The 25,523-nt window shown below is 29.1% G+C and overlaps 4 protein-coding genes across 12 annotated transcripts; 2 read left to right on the top strand and 2 right to left on the bottom strand.

The window, feature by feature from the left end:
* Nucleotides 1-348: 348 nt before the first annotated feature.
* Nucleotides 349-7,865, top strand: Strip (striatin interacting protein). 3 transcript variants are annotated; one of them, XM_087406900.1, is made up of 13 exons: nt 349-625; nt 2,352-2,660; nt 3,466-3,582; nt 3,641-3,924; nt 4,010-4,188; nt 4,273-4,586; nt 4,667-4,883; nt 4,969-5,123; nt 5,195-5,439; nt 5,614-5,841; nt 5,913-6,084; nt 6,168-6,372; nt 6,447-7,865. In XM_087406900.1, exons 2-13 carry the CDS (start codon nt 2,562-2,564, stop codon nt 6,710-6,712), a joined length of 2,481 nt encoding a protein of 826 aa, XP_087263026.1. In that variant the 5' UTR covers nt 349-625; nt 2,352-2,561; the 3' UTR covers nt 6,713-7,865. The 3 variants fall into 3 exon arrangements, with proteins under 3 accessions (XP_087263026.1, XP_011049537.1, XP_011049538.1); XM_011051235.2 differs by lacking the exon at nt 2,352-2,660; XM_011051236.2 differs by lacking the exon at nt 349-625 and having other exon boundaries at nt 2,654-2,793.
* Zw (glucose-6-phosphate 1-dehydrogenase Zw) lies at nt 7,690-21,069 on the bottom strand. Of its 2 annotated transcripts, none has more exons than XM_011051233.2 (7): nt 20,624-21,069; nt 12,018-12,142; nt 10,660-11,024; nt 9,723-10,321; nt 9,451-9,656; nt 9,195-9,355; nt 7,690-9,130 (listed from the first exon to the last, which is right to left on the bottom strand). In XM_011051233.2, the coding sequence occupies exons 1-7, from the start codon at nt 20,640-20,642 to the stop codon at nt 9,040-9,042; spliced, it is 1,566 nt and encodes a 521-aa protein (XP_011049535.1). In that variant the 5' UTR covers nt 20,643-21,069; the 3' UTR covers nt 7,690-9,039. The 2 variants fall into 2 exon arrangements, with proteins under 2 accessions (XP_011049535.1, XP_011049534.1); XM_011051232.2 differs by lacking the exon at nt 20,624-21,069 and adding an exon at nt 15,551-15,796.
* A 152-nt stretch (nt 21,070-21,221) lies between these two features.
* On the top strand, nt 21,222-22,760 carry LOC105143159 (small ribosomal subunit protein mS37). Its single transcript, XM_011051231.2, has 3 exons — nt 21,222-21,371; nt 21,607-21,737; nt 22,351-22,760. Exons 2-3 carry the CDS (start codon nt 21,611-21,613, stop codon nt 22,581-22,583), a joined length of 360 nt encoding a protein of 119 aa, XP_011049533.1. The 5' UTR covers nt 21,222-21,371; nt 21,607-21,610; the 3' UTR covers nt 22,584-22,760.
* Nucleotides 22,694-25,215, bottom strand: LOC105143158 (uncharacterized). Of its 6 annotated transcripts, XM_087406905.1 has the most exons (9): nt 24,902-25,185; nt 24,677-24,729; nt 24,301-24,480; nt 24,040-24,226; nt 23,840-23,968; nt 23,559-23,744; nt 23,196-23,463; nt 22,947-23,136; nt 22,694-22,872 (listed from the first exon to the last, which is right to left on the bottom strand). In XM_087406905.1, exons 3-9 carry the CDS (start codon nt 24,398-24,400, stop codon nt 22,781-22,783), a joined length of 1,152 nt encoding a protein of 383 aa, XP_087263031.1. In that variant the 5' UTR covers nt 24,401-24,480; nt 24,677-24,729; nt 24,902-25,185; the 3' UTR covers nt 22,694-22,780. The 6 variants fall into 6 exon arrangements, with proteins under 6 accessions (XP_087263031.1, XP_087263030.1, XP_011049532.1 ...); XM_087406904.1 differs by lacking the exon at nt 24,677-24,729 and having other exon boundaries at nt 24,301-24,514; nt 25,093-25,215; XM_011051230.2 differs by lacking the exon at nt 24,677-24,729 and having other exon boundaries at nt 25,093-25,201.
* Nucleotides 25,216-25,523: the final 308 nt, after the last annotated feature.

Below are 25,523 nucleotides of genomic sequence, written 5' to 3'. Positions count from 1 at the left end.
CTATAAAGTACAATATATAAAATGTTCATTCCTTAAATCTGAGTTGGGCTGACATAAAAAAATACGTGACTCTTAAATTTTTATATTTAACATCACATTTCAAGGAAAACCGAATCAGTTAACTCTGTTTCAGGTTTCTTATTATAAGACAACTTTCAGATGATTCTCGCAAAATCGTCTTTGAAGACATTTTTGTCTTATGTTTCCGATTTTGGATTCTGTCTCGTCTGGATATAATCTGTAAATATTTAAGGAATAGAATGTACGTAATATGAAACAAAATCGAAGACTGTCGTTTTGGCGCCGGAAATATCCATGGCTACATAGTTCAACTTACTGCACGTTTTATGGACAGAGAGGCGCCAGTAAACGGGTCTCATTTGAAACGTGAGTACGTCCACTCTCAGGAGTTTTAGATTTCTCTCTTGTTTCGCGAAATGTAGATATAAAGAGAGAAAGAATATCCACGCTCGCGTTCGTTCGTATGCCAGATAACGTTGAATTCACGTGTGACTCGTGTCGATGATGGTCGCGTTTGACATTTTGAATGACACTTGTACGGGGAACGTCGACCACGGACTGATTCTTCGTTAAATCTTGTTAGATTAATTTTAGGTTAAACATGGTAAGGGTACCAGTAGCATACTGTGAATGCATTTTGTTCCTCATCTAGTAGGGTTTCGTGTTAAATGTATAATGTTTCATTACGAATACAATCGAGTGTTTTCAGAATCAATGAAGGAATGCAGTTCAGGAATGCAAGATTTAAATGTTACAAGCGCAACAAAGTTGTGCCTATGTGATAGTAGCGCAATCTTGCTTGTTTATGCCAATTTGGATTTGTTATGTGTTTTAATATACCTTTATGTGTTACTCTAAAATGTCTTAAAAAATATACTTCTTTTTTCTCATGTAATATAATATATATTTCCGTTCTTATATAATTTTTTATTGTATACTTTTCTTATAATTTTCCCTATAATTTTTCCATTATATATACTTTTTAAATATAATTCTTATATTATTTCTCTTTTTATTATTCAGATTTTAATAAAAATTAAAAAAAAATTTTTTTTTGCTCATATATAATTTGTTTAATATATATATATATATATATATATATATATATATATATATGTTTTCTTTATAAATTTTCCCTATTTCTTTTTATTATTTATTGTTAGATTTTCTAATACAAATATAAAAAATATATTCTTCCTTTTTTTCTCATATAATATCATGTATACTTCCCTCTTCTCGTATACTCTTTTTATATATTTTCCTTGTATAACTTTTCCCTATTTCTCTCTTGTAATTTTTTTAATTATTGTTAGATGAAAATTAGTTCACATGTGAAATACATGCATGCGACGGAAACAAAATTTGAAGAACAAAATCCTGAACAAAACACAAATTATTTGAAAAAATCTTTTGAAAAATGATTTGCACGTTGCAGACTGCATTTTCAAATTAGCAATCAAAGTAATTGGCATGATAGATGATTATATTTGCATTTTTTCAATCATATCTTTTTATTAAATTTTCTTTTTAATCCTTCAATATGTATTTATTTTGAGTGCAAAAAATGTAAAATGTGATACAGTTGGAAAGAGAGACTTATAGATATTTTTTATTCACTTTTGTTTATATGTTTTCATATTTTCTGCAAAATGTACCTTTTTACGGCTTCAAAAAATAATGAATGTAAAATAAAGAAATAAAGGGAGGATCACCTATAAATAGAGTATAAATCTCTTCAATTAAATTTTATTTGAAAGTCTTTCAAGTCATTTTTTATTGAAGATAAAAAGACTTTAATAAAAATCTATTTAAAGTTTTCCCTATCCAAGGAGAACAAGAAAATCTAAAATGTCATATTGAAATAATATTGACATAAATTCAATAATCGATCAATGCATATAACGAAAATCAAATTAATATTATTTTTACTTTCTTGTTCTCTTTTGAATAAAAAAATCCTATTTCTTTTACAAATAAGTCTATTAGATGATCAAATTTAGCAAAGTTAAAGTTATATAAGTATTTTTAATATTATCCTGATATTATTATGCATTATTATTGCTGAATAACAATTAGCACTTGTCCATATAAATATAATTTACGTTTTATTACAAAGTGGAACATTTCGCAATTTCTCAAGAGGTTTCGCGGGAAAAAAAACGCGTTTTCAGATAACGCGAGAAAATGTTAAGTCCCACCGATTATCCCCGAACGCGTCCGATCGCGAGCAGAGATCGCGTCGCGCTGTATCCCATATTCCAGTATTTCCAGTTGATTACCGTGATCGTAGATCGGGGTTAGGGAGTGACGTAAACGGGGGAAACAAACAGTTCTAGCCTGCGGTGGAATCCGTGGAATCCGTCAATCCGTATCGCCCTGCTCGAGGGAGATTGTCGGCGTTAAATGTCAAAGGACTCTCGGTTTGTAATGCGGGTATCGTTCTGGATCGAGAGCGTCTCTCTCGCGTAGGCGTGGAGATGATCTGAGGAGAGGCTGAGGCGAGATTCTCGTGGCCGACACGACACCACCCGTCACGGGAAATGTTGTGTGACGTAGCGATGGACGCGAACGGGAACGGCAAGCGTGATCCTCTCCACGGGGGTCCTGTCTACTTCAATCGGCGCGCGGCCAGCAACGACGTGAGTCGAACGACCACCCTGGAAAATCATTCGGGAAATTTGTGTAAAAGCGCGATAGTGAACCGGATCAACGATTACTCCATGGTCCTAACCTATCCCTCGCCAGTATCCAACTAGCTGAAAGACTTTCATGGTCGGGCTAAACATTAAATAGAGCACGCTTTAAATGATCTGTGATTTACTGTCAGATTTCAGGACAGAATTCTATCAACTTTTATATGTCGTGTATTTTTATTTATTTTAATTTGTGTATTTGTGTATTTTAATTCTTCAATATCTTTGATACATAGCATAGAATTCTCTTCAAAATTCTGACAAGAATTATTGATCCTTTAATTTAGTATCAATTATATATGATTGTCTAAAATAGACTTTAAGATAGAATTCTATTTATATTTCTATGTGATTTGTATTTTGAGATATATTTTATGTTCCAATTCTTCAAGTATTTCAAGAAAAGATTTTTATTTTCAATTTCGATAAATTGTCTTGAAACCTTACAACAAAACGTATTAACAAAGTGTACAAAGTTAAATTAAAGTTACCCTTTAATTGAATTATGTTAATAAAATAAAAACAATAATATTTATAGATATATCTAATACAAAAACATGCTATTCTCATTGTTCATACACTATTATATGTTCAATAAAAGTACTGTAGTAAATTTGTGATAACAATAGTATTAGACAATATTCATATTCAACAGTAAGAAAAATTGCACGACTCTTAAGCAGCTTTTATTATTCAATTTGCTTAATATTATTTTAAAATATTTAACTTGTACGTCTTATTGTTATTTCAGGAAAACAACAGAACTACAGATTTAGAGTTTGTTTACGACGACACTGATATACATGCTAATGAAGTCGCCGAATTGTACAGCTATACGGAACAATATGAGTTGCAGCTGAATCTCAAGGTATAATTTTGTTTTAACAGTTATCAAGAATGGATCGGTGACTTGTTACAAATTCCAGGCATTTGAGGATCAAATGGAATGGTACAAGTTACGACCGTGGTGGCAAAACTTGACAAAATCACAACAGAGATCGGTAATCTACAAGTTGCTGGATCAACTGGAAGTTTCCAATAAACAACTCAGAATGAAATCGGCGCGTTGTATTCTTTATTTAGCTCAGGGTTGTTGGGCTGAAGTACAGTCTGACAAGGAACAGCAAGACTGGACTAGGACAAACGTAATGTTACTCTACGAAGCTGGCATTTTTCCAGCATTTGTTGAACTGCTAAACATTGAGATTGAGTAGGTTTCTTCATGTATATGCGATATTAGAACGATTGAATTCCTATTGTACTCCTACTATAATTTCCTAAAATAATTTTTGTAGAAATAGCACAACTGCTACCTCAGCGATAAGAAAGCTAGCGGTTAGCCTCGCTGATTCGATAGACTTAAGAGTCATTCTGTCCGTTTTGTACATTATAACAGAAGTTATGCGAGAGGAATTAAAAAATATCGAACACAGTGAATATAAAGACAATGTTGAAGCTTTTAAAGAAGATCTTGGTACGGCATTATGTTTGTACGGCATATTTTAATGAATATCATAAAGGAGAATTTGGTCTTTTTAAAATGACTTTTTTTTTGCAGTAAATCCATATGGAGAAGAATTGCTGATCGTTAAACTTCTTGGTATGGTGACGTGTTTTTGCAGCGGTTCGGCACCACATTTTCCTATGAAAAAAGTCCTTTTGCTTTTGTGGAAGTTGATTCTGGTTTCCCTTGGCGGCATTGACGCACTTAGAGAATTGAAGAAACAGTATCGCGAGGAGGCAGGACTCGATACGCAACAGGAAGACACTATCGAAGTCGCCAGGATGATGAGAGCTAGCTCTCCGCCTATGAGTGCGGCAGATTTGTTAGAAACACAAAATCAGAAAAGGAATAATCGGCCTTTTCGACGGGTAATTCGTCGATTATAGAAAATTATTTTATATGATTGTTTTAATGTTTCTAAACATATTAATCATCAAATGTTTTTCAGAGTTTGATGAAACAAAGCTCTTTAGATGATCCAGGCTTAGGCATGGAATACGAAGGAGGGGAACCCCCAAATAATACCACAGCAAATGAAGGAGATGGCGAATTGATTGTGTTTCTGGGTCCTGGTGGACCTGGCGGTTGGAATCAAACGTATTACGAAGATCAGAATAATCAATCACAATTAAGGCCAGGTACTCCACAGCTTATAAAAGGAAAAGGTAATGTTTTAGATTTCTTTTTTTGTACTTCTTGTATTCGAGTATTAATATCGAGTATTAATATATCTAATATTTCATTTATCAGGTTTACCATGGACTCCCAAAGTGAGGCAAAAGGATGTGGACACCTTCCTTGAAGTTGCTAGAATGAAATTTGTCGGTTACAAATTGCAAGGAGATAGAGAGAGTTTAGCGGGTTTACCGCAACCAATTCACGAAGGCGTCACTACCCTTAAAAAGGTATATTTTGTTGATTTATGATAATATTGCAACATAATTTACTATCGTAATAATATTATAATATATTTTAGCATATGTACACATCTCTAGCGGAAACTCAAATAAGAAAAGAAGAAGAAATAGCAAGAAATCCAATGAGTACTCTAGAACCACCGCTTCGTCAAACGCCAACGGAAATTCTTTATCAGGCTATATTACCAAATTTGCCACAATACATGATCGCTTTATTAAAAATATTACTTGCAGCTGCACCGACAAGCAAGGCTAAAACAGATAGTATTAATATCTTGGCTGATGTGTTGCCAGAGGAGATGCCGTAAGTATGATAGATGCAATGTAATTAATTTACATAAAATCTTAGAAACAAAAAATATCGAATGTAATTCATTATATTTGAATTTTTAATTAATTGATATTACAACTGTTAAATATACGTATTTTTTAAATATGTATATTGTAATTATGCTTAATTTATAATACGGTTTTATAGAATGACGGTGCTGCAATCAATGAAATTAGGAATCGATGTTAACCGACATAAGGAGATTATTGTTAAAGCCGTTTCTGCAATTTTATTATTATTGCTCAAGCATTTCAAGTTGAATCATGTATATCAATTCGAATTTATGTCGCAGCATTTAGTATTTGCCAATTGCATACCCCTTGTATTGAAATTTTTAAATCAGAACATCATAGCATACATTGAAGCGAAGAATGTGTAAGTAGAAATACAATTGTAATTTAAATTTCTAAATATCATAATGTAACCGTTAATTTTTATCCCAACAGTATTCCTATTTTGGACTTTCCCATGTGTGTCATTGGTGATCAGCCTGAATTAACTACTGAAAGTCTTGAGATTGGTCATAGTCAGTCTTTTTCATGGAGAAATGTTTTCTCTTGTATCAATTTATTAAGAATTTTGAACAAATTAACCAAATGGAAACACAGTAGAATAATGGTAAGTCAATTTTTAATTAGTAACACAAATTTTTTTATATTTATGAAAATTAATATGTATCTGATGCATTTTTATGTTTACAGATGTTAGTTGTTTTTAAATCAGCACCTATTTTAAAACGCACGCTAAAAGTCAGGCATGCAATGATGCAATTATACGTTTTAAAATTATTAAAAATGCAGACAAAGTATCTCGGTCGGCAATGGAGAAAGACAAATATGAAAACTATTAGTGTCATTTATGCGAAGGTCCGACATCGCTTAAATGACGACTGGGCGTACGGCAATGGTAATAAGTTTGAAATATTTTAATACTTCGTGTTAATGAAAACTTGATAAAGAATTACTTTACTTATTAAATAGATTTAGAAGCACGGCCGTGGGATTTTCAAGTTGAAGAATGCGAGCTACGTACATGTGTTGATCAATTCAATAATCGAAGATACTCAAATATTCCGAGAGACGAGGAAATGGAACCGGTTGACGCGTCAGTAACGTCTGTGCTTGGTGCAAATATGGAATTGACGGAGGAGTTTAAGCAACATTATGAACTATGGTTGCAACAAGAGGTATTTCAAAGGAGTATCAATTGGGATGAATTGTTGGATCCTACGGCGTGTGAAATCTAAGTTTCATATATAAGTATAAAACGTATGTGAATCATATTTTCCTTAAATCATAGACCTGAATGGAATTGCGACATTTTTACGAATTACAATACCGTTGTGAGAAGTGTTCAAACAAAAAAACATTGCCATATCGACACTGCAAAAATTTCCAAGTTGCATTTGATATCGCGATGAATGGTCCTAATTTAGAAAATGTTTAACAGAGATTTTCTGATGTGAAAACATTTCCATTTTTTTCGTAATTAATTTGTGCAATGCAACATAGTACTTGTAGTCATTTTCTATCATTATAGGCGGCATTTTCAAATAAATGTAATAATTTTTCTTTTATATATATATAATGTATATTATATATATTATATATATGATATATTATTTACATATACAATATATATATATGTAATGAAATTTGAAATTATATACATATAAAAGAGAATATTAAAAAATTTAGAACATTTTAATGAAATATGTTAATCTTTTGCTGTTAAAAATACCATCTAATTTTTCCGTAAATTGAGCTAATGAAATATATCATAATTTACAGGCATACAATAATACGCCATAATTCAATTTCCTACATTTTATATATTTTTTACATCCTCTCTTAACACTTCCTATCAAGTAAACATATACAATGAACTTCAAGAGAACTTTAATATATGTACGCAGAGAACTTTATTTCCTCTTTAGCCTCTGCACTATTTAATAATATATAAATATATATGTATATATATATATATATATATATATATATATATTTGTATATGTATACATCTTCAGTTCATCGTTAATCATGATATTAATTTGTATCTATATATATATATCCATGTATAGCTGATCTTAAGAGGGAGTTGAATAGCAGAATTAAGTTGAATTGCAAAATTTAGTGCTGTATCTTAATACAAGATGATCGGCTACCGCTTACCTGGTACACTTAGAATAAAGTTTTTCACAATATAGATATATATACACATGCAGCAAGTCAACTTTCTCTTATTTATTTAACGTAAGTTACACATTTGAATAATCTCACACAGATCTCTAGTGCTGTATAATAATTTATGTTATCAAATACACTTGTACAGAATGCCATGACTGGTATCATACATATGTTTCGATTGTCAAGATTTAATAAAACTGATCTAAATAGGAAGACTGATTCACATTCCCTCGCAATCTTGATCTTGAGATAGCCTTAATATTAGATGGAAAACAGTGTTTCTGTAATAGGTTCGTTCTTTGTGGCTAAATTTGCTTTTGCATCGACAAGTCCAGTGCAGAATTTGATTATGCAAGAATGCAGGATGAAATATAAAAAATGCGAATATCAACATAACAGTTAAACAGTTTTAAACATCACACATTTAAATTGACACAACAATTTTAAATTTAATCAGTTTCACAATTAAACTGATTTCATATTCACGAGAATGAAAAATAAAATCTAATTATTGTAAACTAATCTTGACTAAAAATGATGATGATAGTACATAATTTAATATAATAAACTTGTAACTAAATAAAATAAAAATCTTAGGAAAATCTATACATATAACTTCAAATGACTTTTCAAGCTGTAATGAATTGCAAAACTGAATATTGCATCCAGCTTTTAAGATAATTCAAAAAATATATCAATAAAATTATATAGAAAATGTTATTTGATATTACAATATTGATTTTATTATATACTTATAATATACGTAACCTATAAAAACTAAAATAGTAATATTCAAATTAATGAAACTGGAAGTGTATATAATATTCTAACTTTATAAAAATGCGTTTTCAAAATAATATATGTGCGCGCATATAAATGTGTGTGTGTGTGTGTGTGTGTGTATATGTATGTATATATATATATATATATATATATATATATATATATAGAATATTATTGCTTTAATTTTAATAGTATTAAATTTCCAAATCCGCATTTTCGCTTATTATCAGATCTTGCAGATTTGAAGATCTAATACAAAGATTACAAAGAATAAACATTATTGTTTTATTAAGTATCGCTTACTTCAATATATACTCAGCATTAATATAGAAAGCTCAGCGACACCAGAACAAACCTTGTATTGTCGTACATTTAAAATCAAATGTATAGACATTTTCGATTATATAAAACGAAAAGAAATATATACGAATCTATACATATAAATATTACATATAAAATTGTATAAAAATATTATATATATTGTATAACGGTTTATCAAAATTTTTGGAATGTGACAGTCAATGATAACATTATTTTAAAACTTTCTAGACATCTTCGAATTTGTACTTTGCGTGATAAATTTCATCACAGTATCGGCATTGATTCACGGTTTCACCCATTTATATGAACCATAGTACGCGAAATTATGTTTTTTCGCCATTTCGTCAGCTTCTTTCGGTCCTCGGGAGCCATACCTAAAATTTTTCATAAATAATATATTTTGCACGTATTAAAAATACTTACACTTCGCTTACATACTTGTATGGAACTGGTAGAATTTTTTCTTTTTCGATTTGATGAAGCAGCGGCGTGAATATCCGCCATGCTTCGTGCAACTCGTCATTTCGCACGAAATGCATTTGCGAACCGCAAAAGACATCTAAAATTAATCTCTCGTAGGCATCCGGTAATTTAAGGCCCTGGAGAGATGAAATGACATTTGTAATGAAAGCATAATATACTTACATATTCCGATTCTAATTTGACAAATTCTTCTATCACTAAAGTTACTTACTTTGTATCTACTACCATAAGTGAAATCTAATTCCGTTTCTTCCATGTCAAACGTTATGCCAGGTGATTTTGTCATCATTTTAATATACAATGCTTCGCCTGGTTGCACTCTTATCACTAATTCATTTCTCTTTGCCTTTCCATCAAAAATATCGCCCGGTACATCTTGGTACTGTACTCTTACTTCTGCTTTCCTTTCGTTTAGCGCTACGACATAATATTAAAGAAAGAGGCTTTATTTGTCAAGAAATGAACTTTCTTCAATCTTCTTACCTTTTCCACATCTTAGGATGAACGGTACGCCGTCCCATCTTTCATTGTTTATCTTTAGTACTGCAAACGCGAATGTCGGCGTGTTTGAACCGGCTGGTACTGTGGTATCATCCAAGTAGCCTAAACGTGCCTCCGGATCCTCAGCATCTGGATCTCCGATGTATTGACCGAGAACTACCTGATCAAGCTGCACGTTTTTGATACATCTAAGAACCTTCACCTTTTCGTCTCTGATATCATCCGGATGGCAAGACGCAGGCTTTTCCATGGCCACCAAGGACAAAATTTGCACCAAGTGATTCTGCATCACATCTCTGATGATGCCAAACTCGTCGAAATAGCCGCCTCGACCCTGAGTGCCGAATGGTTCTTTGAATGTGATTTGCACCGAGGCTACATTGTCCCGATTCCATGTTGGATTGAACACTCTGTTTCCAAATCTTAAGGTCATCAGATTCTGCACCATCTCTTTGCCGAGATAGTGATCGATACGGTAGATTTGATCCTCGCTGAATAGCGTCGCCAAGTGATCGGAGAGTTTCTGCGACGAGGCGGCATCACGGCCGAATGGTTTCTCGATTATAATTCTCGTCCATCCTCTGAAATTTGATATATTTTATATATGTATTACATATAATTTATATCTAAGTATATTTATACCTTTATATTAATACATTAATAATTATATTAATACATATTTTTAGTAGAATAATTTAAATCTTTTTCTGTATTTATATTATACCAAATTTATATTCTACCAAGTATACATTATTAGATATATATACATTCCATATATTTATCAATGAAATAATTTGGAACTTTGGAAATATAATTTTAATTTATCTTTTATCTTTTTGATTCTTATTGTCTGCTTGTTAACTATCTTGTTTTAAATGGAAAATTTATTTCGCGCATTGTATTTAAAATTCGTGCTTACTTATCTCCCATACAAGTAAGTCGTATGCGTGTCGTAACGCTTTCGTACACGTTTGGTGGTAACGCCAAATAAAACAGCCTGTGTGCAGTATTCCCTTTCTCAAAATTTTCTAATTTACGATTCAGTTGTTCAAAGTCTTTCTTCTGATCGTAAGAGCCAGCGATGTAATGATTTAGCTTCCAAAATTCTTCATACTTTTCTTCCTCGTTTGACTTCACTTTCATGTATGGATGACATTTCTCACGTAATTGTTGTATTGTCAATTTACTTCTAGCGTAGCCGACGAAAGTAGTTGGTTTCGGCAAAAGATTGTCTCTGAAGAGCCACCAAAGAGTCGGATAAATTTTCTTCTTGGCAAGATCACCCTTTTCATCAACAAATGTAATATTTAAATTAAAAATTGAAAATAAAATTTGCTAAACAAAAATGAATGTATACTCATCAATTATTACATAGTTAATCTCCAAAAAATTACAATTGAATTTTAATATTTGAAAAAAGAAAATTTCGATTTGGTATAGTTGAAAATTCCGATACAGCAATTATGTTCCTAAAGCAAACATATAATTATTGAAAAATTGTTAAAAACTGCTTTTATAAATACTGAATAATGCATAAAAATTAATACTTTACTGATTGAGCGTTTTATGCAAAAACTAACGCCAATTACTAACTTGTAATTGGTTATTTTTTATATTTATATTTTAGGAAATTCAACGGGGATAAAATTTCATTTATAATGCACAAAAGGTCAGAAAAAACAGTAACAAGTGAGAATAAATATAAATCCCATAATGAAAACTTTATCAACTTAAACTCTAACACATGATAATTTAATATTTAACTGTGTATCCCTTTAAACATGAGTGAACTCATTATCAGTCAATAAATTTAACTCACAAAAAAAAATGATACGTCTCCGATAAATAAAGACCTCATTGCAAAGATGGCCGTAACTGAATCATAAAACGTGAGTGTAGTTATAAATCATCAACGCACGTTTGGTCAACTTACAAATACAACTACGACTTACATTCCATGATTCAATTGCTTAGACTCTAATAAATTAAACTGTTGTGTTATGTAAATTGAGATACTTGAATTTATTATTCGCCAATGAATAAATAAATATAAGATACTTGAATTTATTATTCGCCAATGAATAAATAAATATATTCATTTAGAACGCGTTCCACTTGGCGTGAGTATTATTTGTTCTTATTTAACACTTGATAAACAACAAGAATGAAATGATTCTAAAAGCTTTGCAAGCATCAAGTGGAACATAGATTTAGTTGCAATTAGTTTGCAACTTTAATTTGTATATTTTATATTTTTTTTCAAAATTATAAACTCACAGACGCTCCAAAGGTAACAAACACGTGCGGGATGAGCCTATCAAAATGAGTTCCTTCCAGATGATCCATTTCTTCTGATTTCAGGGATTGCCTGATATACTGCAGGCTCTCCTCCGTTGACGCTCCTATGGTTGACATTAATTTCCATTGAGTGATTAATTTCCATTATAATTTTATTTAACAGGATGTTTACTATTTAGAATTTTCAAGGGATTTCTTTTTACCCTTGAAATATATAAGGAATTTTTATCGGATTTTATTGGATATCAAGGATATTTTGGAATTTTACTCTTAACTTAAACTTTGTTTCTTTCTGAAAACATTGTTTTTTTCAATCATTTTTTTATAATGCAAAATATTGACAATAAGTATGGCATACACATATATTCATATTAATACTCGAGTGTTTTACGAGTTTCTAAAAAAATATCATAAAAGACAATACTCGATAAAATTATTTCATATAGTGAAATTTTCCTATCACTATCTTAAGGAGCTGCGAACAATCAAAGGAACAGAGTAGAAAATAAGAATTTTAATCTATCAGAAATTGAATATATCCCGCAATACATGGTTTCTAATTAAAATTCTTATAATTCTCTGTTCCCTATTCCCTAGTATTCCTTTGATTGCGCTGTACAACCTCTAAAAGTTTCGTGGCTTCGATTAACTATGTAGCCCTTTAAACATGAGTGAACTCATTATGAGTCAATAAATTTAACTCACAAAGAATCGATGAAGAAAACGATGAATATAGTCTTGTAAAATCGTTGTTTTCTGCAAATTTTCAATATATAGTTTATTTTTGCGTTACTTGCACTCTAATTTATTTCAAAATTGTATTAAAAAAATTCTTCAATTTGAAAAATCCGGGAATTCTTAAGAAATTCTTTTACAAGATTTCAATACTCTCTGTATTATTTTGTAATATTATTTATAATGCATTTTATCAATATTATAAATGCCCATCTAAATGAATTATCAAGAAGTTTCATTGTATATCATTTTTTTAATAATCAGTATTTTTCTATTTTAATCACATATAATTAATTTGTTATACGTTTATACATATATGAATAAGTGAGAATTATTGAAAAGTTAGTTCTTTTTTGAATTTATTTTTCTGAATTTATAATTTACAAATACACACGAAGTTTGAAAAGATTAATATAATACGACACACTTGAATCCATTATTGAAATAAAAAAAGTTACGTTTAAAATTTGCTAATGCGTATGCTTTCTATTCGTAAAATCAAATTTTATGCTAAAACAATATCATGTGTAATCATTTAAATATATATTTGTAAAAATATATCTATCTCTGTATTTGTAAGATTATATCTATCTATATTTACAAACAATAGAACATAATCTTTATTACATAATTAATAATCAAGCATTTTAGAAATAAAATGTATATTTTATAATATTAATTCTCTAATATAAAAGACGACAGGTCATGTAATTCTAATGCAAAAAAAGTAATTAAAAACTTCGAAGTCATGTTACTACTTTAATATTACCTAAAAATTACGTTAAAAATATTGACCAAGTTCAGCGTAATTGAAATGCTATTTTTGTTGTATTCTCATTTGAAATTTCTTGATCGTTAATGATCACAATAATCACATATATTATAAACATCAATGTCATTAGAATTTGATAATCTACGTATAATATAATATGTTTTATGAAAATTTTATATAATAATCCGGTAAATAAAATAAATAATAGTGACCTATCATCTCTCTGAAATTATACAGAAACATTTTGGGACAGGAAACTAACGGTTGAAAAAGTAATAATTATAAGTTACTTTACAAGTTACTTATAAAATAACTTGTAAAGTAATTTATAAAATAACTTTTTCAACCCTTAATCACATAGAAACATTCACGTCTAATATAAAAATATAAAAAAAATCTTCATCTCTCGGAGTGCAAAGAAACTGTGATTTTTCTTTCCTTAAAATACCAACAACACACTGAATTTTTTATAAATCAGATAAATTTTACATTTTTCACAATCATGATAAAATTTCCTGCGCAATACGGTAATACTATACATTCAATGTATGTCCTATAAAAATTTCAATAGAGAAATCCTTGTATTTACATTCTTGTGTTTACATTTTAAAATTTACTTTGAATATAGTCATTATGCCTTATGCTCGTGTCGGTTAATGTAAAAAAAAAGAATCTTTTTACATTTACATAATTAGTTATGAATTCTTTTGTGCAATTTGATATCATTCAAAGGTAACTGCAAGATTTTATAGACACTAAAACAACTTATTTAAATATAGGAATAAAAATAAATTTTCCAATTAATTTTTGAAAAAGATCATCATATGTATTACGTTACAACATCCATACACAATTTTTTACTACTAAAAAAATCATTTAAAAGTTAAATGAGACTTGATATGTAAAAATAAAAAAGGCAACGAAAGAAACTAAAAACACGAAAGTGAAAGATGTAACAAATATAAAGTCCAAAAGTTTTCAACTCAAGGATATGAAAAAAGTTTAAAATAAAACAATCTTTATTTTTTAAGACATTCATTTTTTACATCAACGCATTTTTTTTTTAGAAAAGTGAATTAATTTTTCTATATCATATTTAAAAAAATATTCTGAATTTTTGTTCTTAAAATGATTCAACACTGCGAAGATTATTTTTTTATTATTTATATACTTCTTTATTGATAAATTTTTCTCTATGCGACTGAATTTTAATTTTAAAAATAAAAAATGATCACTAGATAATAATTTTTATTTTCAAAATTGAAGTCCAATTTGCGCGGAAAAATATTTACCATTAATGAAAAAGTTAGTCCTACAATTAAATTATTTTAAGGACAAAAAATATTTTTCATTGCTTTACAAAAATCAAATTATCATTCTATAAAATGTATTAAAATAAACAGTATATAGTTAATATTGAAAAATAGAAAAGGATTGATCAGTTTTATCATCTTTTATATCTTTGCCAGACCAGAAACTTTGGAACTTATTATATAAGTATATGTCGTGTGAAGATTAACGACTTTAAAAAATTAGTAAAAAATTAATGTATTTTATTTTTCCCCTATTTAGCATGTTTGATGCACACAAAAGTTCAGAGATCACACATTTTATATATTTTTCACACTTATAATCACACACAGTAACAGAATACATAATATTATCTATGTCACTATTATTCATATCAATATGATAAAAACAGATAATTATTTCATTATCATTTTTTAAATTATAAGTTCATAAATATTTCAAATTGTTAGCTTTCAGTATATTTAGAAGAAAAATAATTTTGCTGACAATAATTTATTACCAAATAAGAGATTCTAGATATATCATTGATCGAAAAATATACGATTAGTAATTAACCGCGTAGTATTTTAAAGTCATCACTTTTTCAGATAGAAATACGATGTAGTAAACATAGTTTAGTTTGAATTTACACAAAATAAATAATGACGATCTATGAATTCGCTGAAGTCATATAAAAACTTTTTTTTAAACTTACTGAAAGTATTCATAGTTTTCATCACAGAATTCATAGTTTTACAAACAAGTCGCACAGGAACAGACACGAAAAAAAAATCACGTGATCGACTACGAGTGCCAGTAGGTTTCTTGCCGATCTCTTTCGACAGTCTTGTCGCTTCAGCAACAGAACTTCGACTGAGCATCGGATTTGTCTTGTATGTGCGTGCAACGTGCAATCAAGCAAACGTAAATGCTTACGAGGCAATTATGGAGTGCCCTCGAAGATAGATAAATCGATCACCCAATCATTTTCCATAAAAAAAATTCAATTCCTTCATTATTTCAAGAATAGAGCACTTTAATTCAGTAGAGCGCAGGTAGAAAATTATATGGAGTTTTCAAAAAACTATTTAGCTTGTATTAAGTATTTAGCTATAATAACAACCAATTATCTAAAATGATATAACAAACATAAACATAATGATTTTAAATATAAATCTGTATGTTTAATAACTTGATCATTGATACAGTAAGGATTTTTATTTAAGTAGATATTCTTATATAATATCTAAATGATTACAAATGCCATTTTGAAATTATTACAAAATTTGCCTATTACAAACAATACAATTTTTTTACTTCAACTTTAATTTTTCAGCATATTCCTCGGCAATCTATTGAATATAAAGATAAGTTTTTTATCAAGTTTTGATAGTCATGAATCGAGTTGTGGCTATAGAATCATAAACAAGTAATAAAGTTTTCTTTATCAGCGAATCTTACATAATCGTACATTATCCTGCGTGAGTTATTTGAATATTTTGTTTACAATTAAAAGTCGCGTGTAGAAATTCTATTTACACAAGTGCAATGCATGTGTAATGTATAGAATGGCGCATTGTATAATGATTTTGATGACTCAGTTCCATTCTTATACATTACAATGTATGCAATATACGTTGCTAAATTTAGCTAAATTTTTTGCAATTTGTACAAACACTATTTTCACAACAGAGAAATTCCAGTTAGAAGAAGCATCAATGTAACTGAAATCAACGAGGCATCTGTCTGCGAATCCGATCTCGAGCATTATCGGGATATTGTGTATTATTATAAGGTTTGTTTTTTTTAGCTAAACTTTTTGTACGTTTACGGTTCATTTTTCTTCTTTTTTTTTCTTCAACATGAGAAAAGATGAATCGTGCAAGAAAAATATCAGGTAAAAATAACAGACCTATAGTTACATATGTTGTACATTATTATTGTGTTTTTACTATAGTTATTATTATATACATAATATTATAATTTACATGGAAATGTGACGTTCAAGATGACGCACAATGATGCAAAAAGTAAAATCTTTGAAATAGAATCTAATTCTAAAGAGTAAACTCTTACTCTTAAAAATTGATGATTGAGACATTTTTCTTTCAACACTTCGATTGTCACTCTTTAAAATTAAATTCCACTCCAAAGATTTTAGAGAACTATAGAAACAGAATAATGCAAAAAGTAAGACTCATTCTCTTAAAAATTATGAAAAAGATATGTTAAAGATTGTTTCATGAAAGAACTTAGAAGAAATAGGAAAATATTCACAAAATGTTAAAATAACAGTAATAATTTATTTATTATCAAATTAAAATTTAGAGAAATATTGTTCGTTTGTTATTATACAAGCGTAAAAATAGTGGACATGCACAAATCATGCAAAAATACTTATATTGTGTTATAAGTCTCATGATAACGATGACTGGTAAATCAATGAACTACTAGGCAATAGAGAGTGCCGATGAGTACGCAGTTTTTGAATAGCATCATAGCGATATAATATATTTCCTCATGCTTCTACTTTCATGAACGACTTTCAATTGATAGCAATCGGATTCATTACATTGCGATCTGTCTACTTAATTTTCCATCAATTAGATTCAAGATCTCTACAATGTGCAATGTTTGATCAATGTTTACGATAACTGTTACTTAACTGTTGAATTTGAAAATGATTCATGCAAGATTATTTTAAATTCGATTGTTTTGTTTTATTTCACTATTTCTACTACTTATGTTATCTATTTTCATTTTATGCATTTCTGCCTAATAAAACAAAATTGTTTCAATCAAGTCATCTTTTCGCAACAACAGTGAATCATTTATTATCATTTAATATCATTTTATCGATGATATGTAATGAGATTTATCAATCGTCAAGAAGGTACATTTCTACTTTTATACACAATTGATAAAATAAAAAATTGCCACTATGATTCTTTAATCTTTTCCGATATAAATGTTTTCTGAAGATTAAAATTCTCGGATTTAATATTACACTTTAGATTACAATAATGGGTTCTGTTGAAACTTTGACATTATATGCGAAGGTTGGAAGTACGATATCGGATCGTGAGAGAATTTTGAAATTTAAATTTCTTGTTGGCTCACTTGAGATGCACATAAAATATAGCGATCGTGACGTAGTAAGACTAAAGGATGACTTTAAATTTAGCAAGCATGCCTATTTCCTTTTATCCATAATACAATTTGGATTTCATTTATTCATTTCTTATCTATCGCTGTATTCCAAGAATACAAAGAAAAGATCTAGAATACATAAGAATACATTAAGAAGAAATCCAGTAATAACAGGAATAACAATATTTACAAAACAATCACTTCGTAAGATAATCGACAAAAAAATGTATAATCGTTTATTATGTTTATGAAAAAGTTTATTTAAAATTTTATGCTTATTTATTATTTTAAAAATTAATTAAAATAATATTATGAATTTCTAATAATCGCATTCCGACTCACTGATTTAATAAAACATTCTTATGAAAGAAAATGTAAAATCATCATAATTATAAAGTTTATAAACGGTGAAGGATGTAGAAACATAATTGCATTTATGCAATATATTTCTTTACATGTGCCTCGGGCAAATGACGCGGACCTACTTTTCAAGGCAGTTCAGAATGAATTAAATTAACTTGTGGCTGCGAAACACTGTAAATAAAGTTATGTCAAAATCTAGAGTAGCCAAGCTGTTCTCCAATTTCAAGATGTTAGTTTCGTTTCAGTATAGAAATCATATAAGAAATTTAGATCATTCTATTTTTACTATATTCTCTATCTTTCAATATCATTTTTAAAATCTCAAAATAGATAGTTTTCTTTTAATTAAGATAATAATTTTTTCAAAAATATCTAAAAAATTGTGTTAATTTAATCAACAAAGCAATAATAATAGTATTATAAACAATAATCTTCTTGTATTTATTGAGATTCCTGTAATAAATAATTTGTATGCTTTGTTAAAGATATGTATTTAATATATAAATATTTAATAATTATTATACATTTTATATATTATATATACATATATATATACATACACACACACACACACACACACACACACACACACACACACACACACACACACACACACATATATATATATACTAATTTATATTTACTCATTCAGCATAGAAACTTGCAGTATCATTGCAGAAAACATTGCAACATAATTGCAGATTGCGCTGCAATATTGTAGACATCAAGAATTGTAATATATAATACATATTATGGCGCAAGATTTTACAAATCTTGCAGCATTCTTACAGAGACATTAAAAACATTTCAGCTTTTCAATAATGAACTGCTGTCACATATGGAAACATATGTCAATTACACGTTATATGATTAATTATTTCCATTAATTTAGAAATTATAATATTTGTTGGAACATCGTCGCCGCGCGACAAGATTTTTCAAACTTTATAATCAATTCTCATAATTTTTTTAATAATATTTGGATTTAAAAAATTCTTTAAATATTACAAAGAAAATGAAATAGTATGCGTGAAGTTTCTTATTATTTCCATTTTGTCAGTTAAGAATATGTACAAAATAGGCATACTTATAAAATAAAGTTTAAAATATATATTAGCAAAAAAGTGTAAATATGTCCATATACATAAATTTTAAAAATATATATACACATATATATATATATATATATATACTTGCATATAAAATATTTGCAATTAAGTACAAAATATTATATAATTATATAAAATTATATATAATATAAAACATATATTGATTAATTCTTTTTCTGCATTTTTTTATCTATATCACAAATTGTAATATTTCAAACTATATTCAATAATAATAAAAGAAATTTTTAATAATAATTACATTGCTGCGTTGCAACATTGTTACGACACTACTACATACTACATTACAGCGCAATTTTGTTAAAGGTGGACATTTTTATGATGCTATGACATTGCAAATACATTGCGAAATCTATTTGCAATATTTCAACATTGCAATGAGATATATACATATGCAATCATTTTGCAATCTTTCTGTACTGTATGGATATACATTTATATATATATTTTATTATATTCATATAAATTTTGTATGCGTATGTATATAAAAATAATTAAAACATATAAATAAATAAATAAACATAAATTAATTATATAATATTTATTATGTATAACAATCATTTAAAATTCAAATTTCTTTAAATTTCAAAAATATAAATATATATATTATTTTAAAATATGTACTTTAAATGAACAGAAAATATTTTGCGTTGATTATCTCAAGAAATGATAAGTATGTGTGTTGATAAAATCATGCTATATCATGCAACCTTCAAAAAGAAACCTGATAAAAAAATCTGAAATTTCATCTACGGATTAAAATTCGCGTAAAAATTTACTAAAACTATACGGCATACATTATATATTTCACGATAAGACAGATGATATTCGTCATTCGGTCATTATCGCGTGAATAGAATTTATCACAACGCGGCAATCGCTCGCGATCGCGTGACGAAAAAAAAATTACATCGTATGATGCATTATCGACGAGTTTTCTCATAACGACGTCGCCACGTCGGGCGCGTTTAATCTCGAAAAGACGGTCTGTCCCTCTCTTATCCTCTTCTGTAATTTAATTTTATCGGTGAACCTTGATGAGCCTTTTTGCGCCGTTCTTGAGAGCGCGCAATTATATCTTCGCAAAATATCTTAAGATACACCGCACGTGCAAAAAGCAGCCGTTATTTTCGGTCTAATAGACTCACTTCTCTGGTATTCCGCCATTCTTGATCCTTCAACCTTGACGTTATTCTGCTCGAAATTTCCCCTTCACCTGTTTCCTTTCGGTACAGCCAAATATACGAGTCCGTTCCGCAACAATACGTGGCTTTGCCGCCACGCGCAACTTTAAGGCAGTTTGAGGTTAAGCATACGAGGCTTATCATATGATAATGTTTTCTTGTTCCTCTCCATTCTCAGTATTCCCACAATCCCCCGTCACCCCTCCAGAAACTAGTTCGCGATTTTTCATCTTCAGCGCGATTATTACACAATTTTGATTGCTTTAAGTATGAGAGAGGAAAAGAGATAGAGAAACACGAATTTTTTCTCTTAAATATACAGAATCTATTTTTTTTTTTCATGTATTTTATTCACACGAAGCACGTGTCCAAAAAGAAGAAAAGAAGGACAAGTACAGGATTGCATGCGAAAAAGAGCTAATATTTGTTTTACCTAATTGATTTTTTGATTTGTTTTGATTTTAAGAGATTGGGCTTCGCGTTTGTATATTCTGATAGCAATAATTTCATGCGGCGTGTTCTACGATAGTTTACCGTTTTAAATTGCGAATATGCGAAACAAAAACACGATCGAGTAGAACACGAGGGAACACAATTGAAATTGAAAGTAAACACTGTCGCCATCTGGTCGCTCAGGGCTGTATTTTCTGAAAGTCAAACGTGATTGTTGTTGCGGCTAACTCCAGCAGACATTTTTGCAAGAAAAATTAATGTATGTCTAGTAAAAGTTGTTAACGATTATTAGAATTGTATTTTGACATTAACTATATTTATATGTCGAGATTTAAAAAAATCATGCGTTCAATCACTAACATAGATCTAATGAAAAACTTAACCTCACTTTCTTAAAGAAATTTATATAATTCTAGATTATTTTACTGTATATTTATGTATTATAATATTCATTCTTGTAGTATATCATATGATAAATTTATATTATATTACAGAGAGATGAGATTAACATCGATATTATTTCGTAATGCGAGACAGCCACAGAATGAAAAGAAGGTACCTTTTAAGGAGGTTATGCCATTAAAATTGAAGAATTCTGTGAGTGGAAAGAATCAGAAAACAACAGGTATATTTAACTTTCCGAAACTGATGGGGTTTATTGGCCCCATTCAATTACATTCCTTTGGAGTAGAGGGTGGATCTCTATTTGCTCCATTTATTTATAAATCTTTATCAAGAATATAAAACAATTTAATTTTTTATTCCATCCACAACTGTAAATTATTTTTATTAAAATATATTTAGATCTGTCTTCATAGTATATAGTTACCTAAAAATTAAAGAAATTACCAAGAAATTCATCAGTGAAATTCATTCATAAATTACTTGATAACCTGTAATTTTTAAGTAATCATATTGTAAAACCTTAGTACATTCATTCTTTTTAATATTTGATTTCTTGAAATTAATTTTATAGACTATAAATTTCATTCTGCACAGAACATATCAATATTTATTACAATTGTCAAGAAAATTGTTCTTATATTAGGTGTTGGAATTAATTCGTAGCGTTTTACAAGTGATGGGAAGTACTTTCATTAATGTATTTTTTAATGCTCATGTGAAATAAATAACATTCTTTCATTAAAAAACGCTACGAATTAATTCCAACACCTAATATATATGCATATATATGTAATTTTATAAAATTAATAATTTGAATATATTTCTATTTCCAGAAAAGGGATGTTTATTAGAAATGTCTTTGCTTTTGACGTGTCTCGAAGAAAATGAGTATGAAGACAAAAGATGTATCCCAGAATTAAAAGCATTAAATCAATGCTATCAAGTTTACACAAGTAATATAGAACGTGTGCAGTCTTTAAAGGATCAAATTATGCTTGTACCTAACAATAAGAACTTGACTCATAAGCAGATTACATATCTTCTACGAAGATATCCTACAGTATAGTGTTTTTCTTTTTGTAATGCTACTTCAATGCATTAACATATAATATATTGTAAAACAATTTAGATTATCATATTTAACACTTAACTATATAAAAACTGTTTCTGTAAATATTTATGAAGCTCTATAGATATCTTTATTTCCATTTGTACAATTATCTTATTAAAATATGTACATATATATGACGATTTTTTTTTAATTTAAAATAATTCTTTTCCATTTTTAACATCAGCAATATTCTCTTTATCAGAAACTGTATACGAACGTTTCAACGCAAGCCGTTTCGAGTAACCTAAAATTTGATACAATTTATTATGCAAAAGTTTGATCTATGCATCCATATAAAAGTGTACACAAAATACATACGAATTGGTTGGTTAATATTGGAAATAATTGGAGTTTTCTGAATGATATTCAACTGCTGCTCGATTCTTTGTAAAGCCTTATAATTCTCTAATTGTCCATCTTTATAATAATAATATGTACAGAATAATGTTATAGCACAAAGTATTAAGGCAATTTTTCTGCACAACCATGTTGTACTTAGCAGGTGCGCCTATAAGAGAAAATGGAATAGTATTATGAGAAACAATTTTAATTTTATTATAATATTACCTTATCATCTGGAGATTGAAGAATAGTCTTATCATAATATTGAACAAGTATTCTTTCAATCACTATATTCAAACTTAGAATACTAAAGAGCGCAACTCTTGCATCAACCGTTCTTCTAGAAGAACTGAATAACGCGCAGAGAATGCAGCTGACAGTATAAAATATAATAGATTGAAACCAAGACACTTCTCCGATAATCCAGCTTTGGAAAGTACGTATATATGAGAAGATCTCATAAAGTAGCTCCTTTTGATCTTTAGCCGATTCTCTAAAATTTAATCAAGAGTTTCAAATCGACAATTTATAATAATTTACATTTGACTAAATTTTTAAACGTTACAAAAATTATCTTTACAAACTCACTTGAAATCCGACATCATATTGCTAACTGTATCAGACGAAGTCTTTAGTACAGTTCCGAGTTCCTTGCCATGATCTAAAAGCTCGTTTTGAATACGCAAACCCTCCTTTTGACTGTTCAAAATTATACCTTGCATTTCCGATGCTTCTAACAATTGATCCTTCATTCGGGAAGATATTTGAAACAATCTAAATATATAGAATGATTAAATATAATTCAAATATGTAGAGATGTGTGAGTTTTTTATATTTTACATATGCAAAAATATTATATATGTACTTACAACTTTATAGTATTTTCAACTTCAGTTTGCCAGGCTTCATGATTCAAAAAGAAACAGATATGAGTTGCGTGAGTGTAGAATTCATTGTAAACACTAAAGGCTCGGTCTGTCATGTCACCAATGCATTTCCTGTGAAATAAATAATGGAGTTATTACAAAATTAGGCGTAAAATATAAGTAACAAAAAATATTCGTTTTACCGACGCTCGTCTTCTGTTTCACTGAAATGGCAACTGTAGGTTGCATGACCAGAATCCTCTAAGAAGCAATTTGCTAGTTGAAGGGCAAGAAGCGAATGTTCGTAATCATTTAATTTATCGCAATTGCTCTCCAATGTTTGGAGCGCAGTATGCCAACATTTTCCATGTTGTGGCAATGATGATTTTGCTGAAAATGATATGTTTTTTATATATTCTCTGTTAACTATTACTCTCATCAATTTCTACTTTTCGATTTCTTACCTTTTATCAAGGAATACTCTTTTTCTCCCAAATCTCTTAAGACTGTATTGCCATTGTTAGTTGATGTTTCATGAATAATAAATAACAAAAGCCAAATCATCTTGGAGTTAAATGTACAGCTCTCTCAGATCTTACAAATTTGCTTTTAGCAAATGTATATTAATGTAGTTCTCCATTATTCTATTAGATGACACATTTGGAGTAAACAATTTTACTGTTATAATACAAGAAATACAGACATAGAATACATAGACATAGGATATGTTTTATATCTATAATTATCATACACATGTGAAGGCTCTACGAGCGAATGAAAGACAATTAATTGTACAGTTAATCAAAGATAATAGCAAAAAATAATAGCAAAAATATCTACACAGTTTGAACTTAACAAATCCACAGACCCGGCTTCCAAATAGTTACAAACATCTATGCATTCACAAACATTTATATATGTACATATATTTTTAAATGATGATATGATAACAACTGGCGAAAAGTCAAAATAAAATTAAGTTAATTAAAATTGAAACTATCGAAGGTAGAAATTAAATTAAAATTAATACAAAGTCTAAAGGTATCTGTCTCAAAAAAACTCAACTTAAAACACTATGAAAGTTTAAAAAAAAATAGAAAAATAATTGCGTCTTTCGGAATTTTTGAACGAGAATTTGCACGATCACTTCAGTTTTTTAAGCTGTTTCATCATTCTCATTCATTATTCACGCTAATTATTCGAAGTTGCTGATAATGACACATGTTAGGTGAATTTGAGCAACAAGTAACAGATACATTTAAATATTTTTTTGAGTCGAGGACTGCAGCTGACCGCAGCGTCGGATTTGAATCGACTTTAACGGACAGTTCTTCAATCTGGCGCGACTGTTTGGGGCTCTGCACAATAAAAGGAACAAGGAACAGAGAATAAGAATTTCGACCTATCAGAAATCATGTATTGTGGAATACACAGTTTCTGATAGGTTGAAATTCTTATTCTCTGTTCCCTGTTCCTTTTATTTTGCGGAGCTCCTAAATATCTGCGTTGAATTGCGCGTTTGTCGTATACTAGCGCCCTAGAAGATTCGTATTTCATGGTGGCTGGAAAAAATAGCAAGAGACAAAAATCATGAAGAAAAAAAGAAAACTATCTTCAGAGCATAAAAGTCAACGTTATAATTCTAACAAAATTACAGCAATTCGATTCAATTCAATATCATGTAACG

The sequence above is a fragment of the Acromyrmex echinatior genome, chromosome 6 (genome assembly GCF_024713525.1).
Source record: "Acromyrmex echinatior isolate Ae372 chromosome 6, ASM2471352v2, whole genome shotgun sequence".
Taxonomy (NCBI): domain Eukaryota; kingdom Metazoa; phylum Arthropoda; class Insecta; order Hymenoptera; family Formicidae; genus Acromyrmex; species Acromyrmex echinatior.
The sequence above is the reverse complement of the archived record's forward strand: the minus strand, read 5'-3'. Positions and strand labels throughout refer to the sequence as shown.

Excerpts from the sequence above, each read along its gene's own strand:
- LOC105143158 (XM_087406904.1), bottom strand. The coding sequence starts at position 24,400 with ATGATTTGGCTTTTGTTATTTATTATTCATGAAACATCAACTAACAAT. Across the intron at positions 23,745-23,839 it reads GTTGAAAATACTATAAAGTT|ATTGTTTCAAATATCTTCCC; the intron begins GTAAGTACATAT and ends CTATATATTTAG. Across the intron at positions 23,464-23,558 it reads AATATGATGTCGGATTTCAA|AGAATCGGCTAAAGATCAAA; the intron begins GTGAGTTTGTAA and ends ATTAAATTTTAG.
- Zw (XM_011051232.2), bottom strand. The coding sequence starts at position 15,716 with ATGCTCAGTCGAAGTTCTGTTGCTGAAGCGACAAGACTGTCGAAAGAG. Across the intron at positions 12,143-15,550 it reads GAAAACTATGAATACTTTCA|GAGCGTCAACGGAGGAGAGC; the intron begins GTAAGTTTAAAA and ends TGTCAACCATAG. Across the intron at positions 10,322-10,659 it reads CTTACTTGTATGGGAGATAA|AGGATGGACGAGAATTATAA; the intron begins GTAAGCACGAAT and ends ATCAAATTTCAG.
- LOC105143159 (XM_011051231.2), top strand. The coding sequence starts at position 21,611 with ATGAGATTAACATCGATATTATTTCGTAATGCGAGACAGCCACAGAAT. Across the intron at positions 21,738-22,350 it reads AAAGAATCAGAAAACAACAG|AAAAGGGATGTTTATTAGAA; the intron begins GTATATTTAACT and ends TTCTATTTCCAG.
- Strip (XM_087406900.1), top strand. The coding sequence starts at position 2,562 with ATGTTGTGTGACGTAGCGATGGACGCGAACGGGAACGGCAAGCGTGAT. Across the intron at positions 4,189-4,272 it reads AGCTTTTAAAGAAGATCTTG|TAAATCCATATGGAGAAGAA; the intron begins GTACGGCATTAT and ends TTTTTTTTGCAG. Across the intron at positions 6,373-6,446 it reads CGACTGGGCGTACGGCAATG|ATTTAGAAGCACGGCCGTGG; the intron begins GTAATAAGTTTG and ends CTTATTAAATAG.